Source organism: Labrus bergylta, chromosome 18 (genome assembly GCF_963930695.1).
Source record: "Labrus bergylta chromosome 18, fLabBer1.1, whole genome shotgun sequence".
NCBI classification, from domain to species: Eukaryota; Metazoa; Chordata; class Actinopteri; order Labriformes; family Labridae; genus Labrus; species Labrus bergylta.
Window position 1 is genome coordinate 11,639,992 of NC_089212.1, and position 11,676 is coordinate 11,651,667.

Here is an 11,676-nt window from a genome sequence, read left to right on the forward strand (position 1 = left end):
TATGATGAATACATGATTAATACAAGAACTTGCACTGTGCATAGTCACAAATCTGCAATCCAAACCACTGCAATGAAATATCCAAATTGCGTTGATACATTTGACACATTGGCCATCTGTCTATCAGTGCTTTGTACGTAATATTGAAGAATGACACACAGACTGAGAAATGACAGACCACTCTCCCACCGCTGTAAATGACGTCAGAGCTCTTTTATGACAATGCTTGGCTTTGACTTGGAGAAATCTTGGCAGTTTTTTTTGAGAAAAAGAGGTGTTATATGGATAAGACATTGACGCTTGAAGGCCAGATGGATGTTGTGTTTTTATGTCTCATCAATAGTATTAGCTTACAAATACTGTGTCTGATATTGAGGGAAGCAGTGGGAGGAATTCAAGTGAGTGTAGTAAGAGAATGACGGACAAATGAGTTATATGTATCTCACATCATTGGTTGAGCCATTTTCCTAAGTACATCTAAATATCCTAAAAAAAAAAATCCCCATCACTCTTAATTCAAATCAATCCATGCCACTGGGTTCAAGCCAGTTGAGCTTTATTTGTACTGGTGCCAGGACAAAAATCCATTCCTCAAAGATCACGATAAGCATCTGGCTGAGAAAAGAAGAAGCTATAAAAACTTCAATGTCAAAGCTGTAACCTTCAACTAATCTTTGGCCTCTGTGTCTGCAGCTCAATCAGGAAGCCCTGAAGGAGCAAGCTCAGAAAATGAGGTCTATTCCAGCTGAGGTGAGGGAGGCCGTTAACGTCTGTGTGGGGGCCCACTTTCCTGAACTGGTCGACCAGTCAGACGGCAAGAAGGTGGAGGGGGTCGGCTTCTATGGGGATGTCTTCCTGGGTTAGATGTGCAGTCTGTTCCCTGACCCATGACTGTAACCTTGTCCTTACTGAATATACGCTCTGAATGTAATTGTAGAAGAAGATTTGGTTAGGGAAGCTCTGTGTGAAATTTCAATTTAGAGCTGCTATTCAGACAGCTTTTTTTTTAGGTAGTTTTAAGTCATAATAATGTTTTCATGGATGTCCTTCAGACCAAAAGTTTGATGATTTTGAAATGATTTTTCCTACTCTATTTTCCTCTTTCTTTTTGTTCCTTTTCACCACTGATAAGTGCCCCAATACAGCGACAAATATCCTCTAGACCATCACTGAAAGCTTTCGCTTGGTACTCTTCTTTGTGCTCTCAAAATGAGTGCAAAACTGGGACAAAAATAAAATGTAGCAGCAAAAACGGGTAATCGGAGTCTGCAGAGTCCATCTGTCAGACTTCAGTTCAGTGTGAGCAACACTCCATAGAGCCACAACAAGGCACTCACTCTCAGATTTAGTTGTGAAGTAAAAGAGGTTAACCTACACAACAAGTGCAATCAATATCTGTTGGTGATGTGATGATGGAAATGCAGACAGGAAGCACGGATGCAAGAAGTAGTTTTTTTGATTTTGTCCTGTGTGAAAGTTCACAATAAACTGTTTCTTTCCCCGTATGTGTGTTTTCGTCCTTTCTTTACATACAGATTTACTGAATACATTTACATTCTACGTTAAGTAGTAGAAATATCATGTTCATTTGGGACATAATGATTTCTTTTTTTTTTAAACTTCTGTTTGCTGCTAAAATATAATTTCAGCACACTATCAATGTTGTTCATTATCTTATATATTATATTTTACTGGCTAAGATATATACAGTGCCTATTAATTAATCCCACGAGGAGAAATTCATTTTACACTCTATTGTTGATCATGCCACACACACATAGGCCGAGGGGTGTCAGGTAGGTGGGAGTTCGATGCCTTGCTCAATGGAAGCTCAGCAATGCTCAGAAAGGGCTGAGATTTGGTCCGCACAGGGACTTGAACCGGCAGCGCTTTGGTTCCCTCTCCCTACAGACTGAGCCCCAGGTCCCCACTGACAGTTATTCAGGGTAAAGACACCTGTGAAAAGAGAATGATCAGCAACCTGGATACAGTTTTTAAGTGCCTCAGCATTCCATTTTCTTGTAGAGTACTCCCACAGTTTATCCAGGTGTGAAACCAGGACATGACATGTACATGCACGAACTATAGCTTGGATACCTTTGCATGTAATGTGCACTCTTTAGATAATGCCCTGTCCAAACTCAATCTCAGTTTCCCACATCCACATCTGCGATTCTGCCCTAAAGTGTAATTTCAGTGTTAGCTGCTTGGCCTTACTTCATAGCACTGCAAATTAGAAAGAGGAAGCTGTTCTTTCACTTCTACTTCCTGCTGGTGAAAGGATCAAACTGTTTTCTTCTTTTCGGGAGTTGCTTTTCTAACCTTTAAATCAGTAAGTTTGTTACCTTCCAACTGTGCATTATGTACATTTTCAGAACAAAAATGGTAGTGCTAATGACTGAAATGTAGAAAATTACCCTAAATGTAAACCCGTATATTTACAAAAGAGTGATTGCCCCGGCTTAGACTGATTCATGTGTATAAAAGACTTCACAGGTTGATGAAGAAATATACAGTTTGAGATTTACTTTATTGATCACCGCAAGGGGAAATTTCTGTTTTTACACTCTGTAAGTCATGCAACACACACACAGGCTGAAATATACACACACATGCACAAACAGGATCCTATGGACATGCACTAATGGAGAGAAGCCAGAGTGAGGGTGGGGCAGGGGGAATCAGTGTTTGCTGACGGGCACCTCGGCAGGGCTCAGGAAGTGATCTGGCAGCTCTACAGCTATCAGACCAACTTCTGGATTTGGTCCGCACTGGGACTTGAACCGGTGACCCTCCAGTTCACAGCCTAAATCCCTACAGACTGAGTTAGCGGGGGTGGCAGTATTATCATGATAGCTATTATACCTCTTTTTTTTCCAAGTATATTTGCAACCAAATAGCAAAAAAAAAGCATAGTCGAGACATTTCTGCAATCTGTTACTAGACTGTGGAGTCCAGTGGTACAAGCAGAGGTGAAACGTGACTGCAAAGTTGGAGCTCTACTCTCTCTCTCTCTCTCTCTCTCTCTCTCTCTCTCTCTCTCTAGGCTTGCCTCTGAGCTCTTCACTGTCCATTATGGCCGTTGACTGATTCATAATAAAATACAATTGCAGTGTCTTCCTCGCCATCTAATACAAGTTCTGGGATGGATCAACAGTCACAATAGTGTCACGTGGGCTGAAGAGAATGCAGGTCATTTGAATGACAAACTAAAAAAACGTTTGAATCATTTCAGCTACAGTATGGTTCAGGAGCCTGGGACAATCTGTCGCATTCATCAGAGAGCCGTGTTTACTTTAGTTCAAATACACGTGCATGCATTCATTAATGAACACGGCTTCTCTCTGACTCATCTTTCAATGCAATCTGTCCATTTCTCTATAATTTTATTTTCTGTATTACATGAATGACATTTAAAGCTGAGGATCTGGAACAAGCCACGTCTAGAAGACACAGCCTGTGCCTGAGAGTCCTGCCACCTCATGCACAACACTGATGAACTGCGAGCTAAAGAGTGTGAATCCAGTCAGCTTTGAATCACCGGACTGATAATCTTACATAAGATGAAGTGAACTCCAACAGATCGCTCTCATCATGCCAGCTGGAAGGGGAAGGCCTGTGCTGGAGCTTTAACTGAAAGATGACACGTGTAGTGAATCAACGATAGAATACCTAAAAGAAAAGCCTTCTACTCGGGTCCGGCCTGAGTACTACAACACTGACAGGGATGAATAAATCTACCGTCAGATTGTTGCTTTTTGTCCGGCTTCTTGCTCTGAAACTTCCTCTTTCTCTTCTTAACTTCATCTGTCATTTTCCTTTCCCGTCTTTTAGACTCAGCCATTGAATCAAACAGAACAGAGACAGGTTGACTGGCTTCTTTTCAGCTGAAGGTTGATGTGTGATTTAGAGCTTTAAAGCCATTCTCCCCTCTCAAAAAAGAACTGCGGCCTGCTGCCAAAGTACAGACAGAATTTTACCTATAGGGGTTTAAATCCACATCATCATGTCAAAAAAGCCGTCGTCTTCAAAGAGGATCACAATTTAATTTTGCATGAAAACAGGTAACATAAGCGGATCAGTGCAGTCCTGCTGAATCTTGGCAGCGATTGCAAAGGCAATTGTATCCTCTTTCTTTTGGAGAGTGAGTTTCAGGAAGACTATTATTATTACTAGTAATTCAAAAATGACCCAGTGCAATTTAATCTTGCTTTTTTTCATATTGTCCTAGAACATTGTGCAAGATTGAGTCTTTAAGACACCATTAGCAGAGAATAGATATTTTTGTTCAGATGGGAGAAAAGAACGAGGATGAGAGATGTGAATATATTCTCTCCCCTAGTTGTTTCCTGTTTGAGGAAGCCGACCTGACCCACATGAGGTGGAGAGTCATGATCTATAGTTCATCTTGACTCCAAGTGGATGCCATCCTGGATGGATATTAAGCACCAACACCACCCACACACACACACACACACACACCACCTGCTGAGGATTCTCTGTCACAGGATTCATGTGTGTGTGTGTGTTGGTGTAGGTGTTGGATCCTTGTGTGGGCTGCACACTGCATTTATACTGCTTAAAGACAGAAAAAAAATCTTCTTTTTTTTGACCAGAGACAAGATTGGAATAAAAATATTCACTTCTTTAAAACTGATTTACATGCATGCTTTCATCAGACTGCAGGAAGTTGCTTTATATTCAAGGATACATTACATAATCCCATTGAAATCTCACTTATGGTATTGGTATGAGCAGCCTAATAGGTATTGCAGAGGACTCATCTCCCTGCAGTCAGTCACCCTCTCCTGGGTGTCACATGAGCCACTTCAGGCCTGTGAAAGGCTCCTCCACCTTCTCTCTGATGCAAATTTTTAATTTCCTACGTGTGTTGAGGATGCAGTGCTTTGATTTAGAGAAATATAAAGACGCAAATAATTCAAACACAAACATGCACACATAAAGACACCCACAGCGCCAAAATGCTCTGTCCATCATGGCTAATTGAATTCTGATGTTTGAATTTTCCCTGACAGTTTAGAGCTAAAACATGACATCAGGCCCAGGATTCATTTGGCTGTGGCTCTTTGTACCATTTGGAGACATATTCTCCCAATGATATCGCCCTTACCTCTCTGCATTGTGATCGTGTGTCTCACAGTGAGTTCAGAGGACTGACACCCTGCATGGCTACACTGTAATGTAGTTTTAATGATACCTGATTTGAACTGCAAATGAATCAACAAAATGATCTACATAGTCCACTTATCTTATCATGGTATGAGTGAGTTGAAATGTTATTGAATTGAATCAGTAAATAACAGATTGACTCTGAATCAATTATATTAAAAAGTGATAGTCTAATCAAATTGAATTGGCTCTGCTGGTAATCTACAGTGATATGATTTGCAAACAACATGCATCTAAACATTTCAAGACTACTAACCAAGTTGTTCATTCTGCTTCTGCAGCGGCAGATGAATGTGAATGAATGGGATTAGTTACTTCTGATGGTCACTTTACATAGCAACCTTCTGCATCACTGTTTGACCTGCAGTGTAAAAGCGCTTTGATTAGTCAGAAGACTAGAAAAGTGCTATACAAGCTCATGTCCATTTACCATTTACCTTTATTGAACATATTGGATGTCACAATGCAGATGCAATGAGGAGAGATACTTGGGAATCAGATATAAAGAAGCTGAAATTGTTACAGCTTTACAGTGTGAGCTGCTACAGTATGAAACTTCAATTTAAACTCACATTAAATGACAGCTCTGTAACATGAACCTTCCATTGTCAAGCTCAACATGATTTCAAACATCATATCACAGAGTGAAGGTGGAACAAGTGAAGTAAGAAGTCATTAGTGAGTGGGGAATTTGATGCAAATACTGTCAAAGCATTATCAGTCACTCTGCTGTATTTTCAGCTGCTCACCTTTGAAATTCTTGAGTCCAGTGGCTTTTCAAAATGGTTTGAAATTGTCTTGTAGATGGTGCACTGGACACCCATTTTATAGCTACAGTGTCACTTCAATCACTCCTAATTCATCAGTTCATTTACCCACCTCTTTTATTCATGTTTTCTCCTGCAGGCAGAATTGTTGGATGTAGAAAGGTTGTGCGCTGCATTAACACCAAGATAGCCATGACAACATGCATTTTATGTTATGTACTTAAGGCAGGTGAGTCACAAAGTGCCTCCTTTGGAAGCAGTGGCAGTCTTAACGGGGGATTGTTTGATGAGAATCTTTTTTTTTTTTTTCTTTCTCTTAGCCACATTTACTGTACATTGCACTAAGCTGGAAAAAGAGCCAGAACGAGCAGCCATTTAGGTGAGCGCTGAACAACGTGAGTGGCAGAGCATGTGGTGAGAGAGAATGAGTAGTCGTGGGCTTCTGAGGCCATCAGTTCATTTTAAAAATTGAAGCTCCTACAGGGAACATAGAGGGTTGCCAATTCAAAGAGCTTTTGTATCAAGACTGATACAGTCTTCCTCTGTAAATGCTGCCATCTGTTTGTATCAAACATAAAGGTGTCTTAAATATTTAAGACCAACAAAAACATCAGTTCCCGTTTTACTCAAAGTCCAAAAAGGGACTGAGAGAACTAGATTAGGAAACGACAGGGTTGGGTAAGGAAATCTGACATCTGTTATTGTTTTATAGCCTCTGGGTTTCTTCTCCTCTGATGTCTCCTCTGACCCAGCCTCTTATCCCCTGTGCTGCTGTATGCTCTGTGGATGTGACTGTTTGACAGGCCTCTTCTCCAGGTGCAACATGTGGCCATCAAACTAAAACATTCATTATCCATTTGTACAATTTATTGAGCTGTCAGTGGTGAGCCGTCCTGTGGGGCCACAAATAAGGTTTGTCAGGACGGAGATGGAGAGGGGGCTGTCTGGCCATCTATCTCTCCTGCTACACTGGAAGAAAGGAATTTCCATCCCTCTTGATAGACAAAGAACTAAGAAGGGGGCACAGGTAGCTCATGGGAAGCAGCATCAAGGCTAAGCCTGGCAAAAGGTATTTTTGACGCAAAATGTCTTGTTCAACAAAAGGCCACTGAGAAGTTTGATTCTTAGCTCGTTATGTTGTATATTTTCATGAAGGGTAGCTAACAGTCTGCATTATTTGGGATTTTTTTTTCTGCATATGCACTTATTAAATCAGTTTTTAAGCTTTTAAGCTAAAACAGATAACAGTGATAGTAAAGAAAAATAGTTTAAAATGTGTTTCCTTACCAAAATGCTGGGCTAGAGAAACCTAAAAAAAATCTAAAGCCTTTCCTGTGAGGTTGTACATCCATGCTTTTAATGTGGGGGTGGGGGCGGTGGTGGGGTTGTGGGGAGGTTAATGCCTTTATTAGATAGAGATAGAATAGAGTCGGAGGCTCTGGCTCAGTTGGAACCGTGGATGTCTCTCAACCAGCTCTTGCAGCGAGACACTTAACCCCAAGTTGCTTCATCTGTGGTGTATAATGTGTAACAATGGAATTAGTTACTTCTGATTGGCACTTTACAAAGCAACCTCTGCCATCAGTGAGTGAATGGGTAGGTGTGACATGTGGTGTAAAAGCACTTTAAGTATTCTGAAGACTAGAAAAGCACTAATCAAGGACCAATCAAAGTCCTGTCATGCAGAAAAGGAGCCACAGGTCTGGCACGCAGACACGAGAGCAGAATTGTTATGAACTCTGTGTAGGATAGCGAGATGTATTTTCCCAGATGTTTTTCGCAGGTGTAACGTTTATCAAAGAGGCCACGTCACGCTAACATTCAGCATTAAAAACTAAGCTGTGCATCTGAGGTACACCAGGATGTTAAATGTGGTGTTTGAGGTAAGCAACCAAATATTGTGTCATGATATACTTTATGCACTTCCCCCTGGAGTGCTGCTTTCCCTCTTAAGACTATCATCTTCTCCTCACTGCCATGGCAAGACAACAGAGGACAGACAGGCTGTAGGTGCTAATTCTCTGTTGTCCAAAATGTCTCCGCCTGACAACCGATATTAAAGCCCCTTAGATGTGAAGGCTGAAGGAACAGCCTACTGTTTACCATCTGGTTGTGGCAGCCTGGCAGGACTGAGTCAGGGAGATAATTGATGAGAACGGAGGGAGTAAAGTCACTGAGCAGCCCATCTCATGGCCAATAGCATATCAGGGGTCCCTTTGAGTGACAGTTCACAGGGTGTTAAGCTGCAACCCTGTAAATCCATGTAATTGTCCTTTCGTCCTTAGTCTTGTTACAGAAAAGAAAAAACACATCAATGTCTTAAGTTTATATTCTTTGATATTAACACTTAGTAAAACTATAAGGTGATTTAATATGTTTGAAAGTTCATTTAAAGAAAACAACTGTTGACATTATCTTTCTGCTATGAGACAACTGCTTTGACCTCACCTCAACCTTAGCGGTGATATACACACCACAGTGACAGCAGGCCAGCTGCTGCCTCTTTCTTGGAACGGGGAGGTGTGCGTGAGATCGCCACCGCTGTGTCCTTGTATCAAATCAAAGGGCGTTAGAGGAAACGAAGAGATACACATACACACAATAGTTCTTGCCGAAAAACGAATGCATCAATTCAGGGCTTTATGTCCTTGCAGGAGATGTATACCCCCTGCTGCCAAAATGACAGGGCTGCCTGTGTTACGTAACTTTGAGGAAACAATGATGGATAGTGTTTTGTTGTAATTTGATATTTGGACACGGGGAGGACACATGAGGCCTGTGATAATAGTGACATGTTTTAGGAAAGTGGCATGTTATCAAGTTATAGATGTTCACTTGATTTGGGTCGGGAATGAAAACAAAATAACATCATCATGTTGTTCACATTGTAAGCAGGTGATAGCCTGAACCATGCCATTCTCAGGTGTGATTAATTAGCAGGAAGAGGATGGAAGTAGTCCATGGAGGATGAGGGCATCGTACACTAAGTCACAAGTTACAATGGATGGACTTTATTGAATCAGGAAATAACTCTATTTCCTGCCCTCTCCTCTTTAATAGTGTAGTCCCAGGTGTTTGTAGCTAAGTGGAGTTACCAAGAGGGGTTAGCGCAGTTGTTTTGTTTCCATTAACAAGACTTTCTTGAAGAACCTTTAGAGATTTGTTGATTTGATGGAACTGAAGTTGCTTTTTCCCCCGTGGCTAATTACAACGCTTATAGCTCCGGATAACACCTTAGCTTGACACAAGCTTTAATTTGCAATCAGACATTCGAGGTGGCTCCTGCCCTGGCCAGCAGCACAATGAATGGGAGATCACGTATTTAGCATGACATGTCCGCTTTATTGCATACATCTGTCTGATTAGCAACCCTCATGGTACCGACTCATTCACATTCTGAACATTTCATCCACATTTCATTCATCTCTGCTGAGTCCATTTTTAACATGGGCTGAATGGAGGGCAGAGTGCTTTAATGTCATGCATGGAAGCAGACTCAATGGCTGGTGCAGGGAGGACACATACATATACCAAGGAGCACAATTAAGGAGCAGACAAGATCATACACTGCTTTCTATTTTTACCTAAGAATTAATTGTACTTAAAAAAAATACTTATTAAGGTCAATTTGATTTCTATTGTATGAACAAAGAGTGACAGTGGGCGAGGGAGAGATAGGCGAGGGAGAGATAGTGGCTGACTCAAGGACTCAGGCCACTGCAAGTAGGACACAGCCTTACACAGTGCTGTTCTATCAGCTCTACTTTTCTTTTAAGTCCAAAAGGGAATTATGAAATGATGTTGAGGTTGTGTGCATATCATTGTTTTTGCTTCACCATTTGCTTTTCTGTTATGAAGCAAAGGAGATAGATAGGAGGTGGATATTTAGTCCCCCATGTTAAAATTACAGTTTTAAGAAAAACCTTATAAACTTACTGTTGAGTGTCCACAAAAGATAATTCTAAATTATAATACAATTACTGACACTTGTGTTGTACAGATAAAACAGAAAATCAACTCAAAATACTTGGTCCTTTTCGATTCTCTGTTGAGAACATTGGAGTTTATTTCAAATGTGAAAACACATTCATAATCACAAGTTAATTTATTTAAAGTGAAGCTAGAATTTCCATACTAAAATAGGCCATTGTACACTATTTTCAGGTAATTGTTCAACTTTACAATATACTGTAAATTTCATTTGACTCTTACAACACCTCACATCCACAGCAACAAAGGATCGACCCAGGATCATTGCTGTGTAAAAAACTATCAGCAGAAAGTGTGATCCTGAATACAAAAAATCAGAAGTAGCCAAAAAACTTGAGTAAACTCAACAACCCAAGCACAGATTATAGCCTACGTGTGTGGATGAATGCAGTCCAGGAGGCTCGAGTCTATTTTTGTATGAACCGTCCTAAGAAAAGCAGCCAAAATCTTCCAGCATCCACACTAGTGCAACTGACAAGAAGTGTTGTGAAGCTCTGTGTAACGCTAAATGTATGTTGTTATAAGTTTTATCTTAGAGGTAGCCTTAATATAATATATATAAGGGGATACCACAGTATTTAGCTGATGTTGGAGTTTCATTGTGAATATCTGCTGACACAGTTTGAGTCATTTTAATATTGTGTTTAAGTACATTGATCTGCTCCTATCTGGCCTCCTGTGCAGACAAATAATTATACCGTCAAAATGGGCACATCAGTATGCAGGGTATGCTGTATGTTAACATATGTAGAAGGTGATCTGTAAAAAATATGTGATGTGGCACTTCATCAACATGCATGTTTCACATAGAACCACACAGGGACCACGTCCAATCTGTGGTGTTCATTGTGGTCTTAAAAGTCTTGATTCTAAGAGTTGGAGAAGAGAATGGACACACCTTGTTTGGTCTTACGGTTGCAACTTTGTAAAAGCAAATGGTCAAGAGGTTCGATTAATGTTAACTATTAGAATGGCAAGACAGAAGATCCACAGTGAATATGATACGACTTAGTGAGTGAAAGATGCCCAGACTCATTTAGGCTTACTGCATGACGGCAAAATATATACTGAAAAGGCTCAATCCCACTTAAAAGCATTTTACAAAATCTCAAAGTGGATAATCAAACCAGGAGGTATTCCTCGGCTTAAATCTAAAAGACAAGGCTTGAAAAAGATCTAGTCCAATCGTTCTTTGCAAGTATTTTTTTTTTTTTGTGTGCCTCTAGCTCAATTAACTCTCTTTCCAACAAGTGAAAGCCAGTAGATTTCCTCTAGTCCAACCTCTTGCTCAATCTCGCTCTCTTTTTCTCTTTTCTTAGGTTTCTTCACCTTTTCCATGATGTTTGTTTTATCAAGCTATCATTAAAAGGAGTTGTTCACATTCATTACTGGGTGATTGTAACCAATATTAATGCAAGGACAGGCAAATAAAAGAGTAATTTCTCCATCATATTTTTAAGTTCTTGTTTTAGGGAAAATATTAACATAAAGTTGCTTCTGTTTCTGCCATTAGATAATGTTAGAACAGTGTCCGAATTTGAGCCATGTGTCCATTTGTATGTCAAAGGCACTGGTGGTAGGAGTGTGAGTTTAGCTAGCATACATAATATATTGGCATCAATTCAAGGTCACAATCCATTCATTTTTCATTCGTGCACTTCCAGCAGTGCCTATAATGCCTCTTTCACATCCCATCACTGCAAGAATATTCCAGGTATACGACGGTGAT

At 40.4% G+C, this 11,676-nt stretch overlaps 1 protein-coding gene across 1 annotated transcript in view; it reads left to right on the forward strand.

Annotated features, from left to right (window-relative positions):
• Positions 1-1,505, forward strand: part of plcb2 (phospholipase C, beta 2) — a 19,976-nt gene extending 18,471 nt beyond the window's left edge. Inside the window, exon 32 of the mRNA XM_029276650.2 lies at positions 694-1,505. Within this exon, the coding sequence (XP_029132483.2) occupies positions 694-864 (171 nt within the window). The 3' untranslated portion in view covers positions 865-1,505. The remainder of the gene's footprint in view (positions 1-693) is intronic.
• The last annotated feature ends 10,171 nt before the right edge of the window (positions 1,506-11,676 follow it).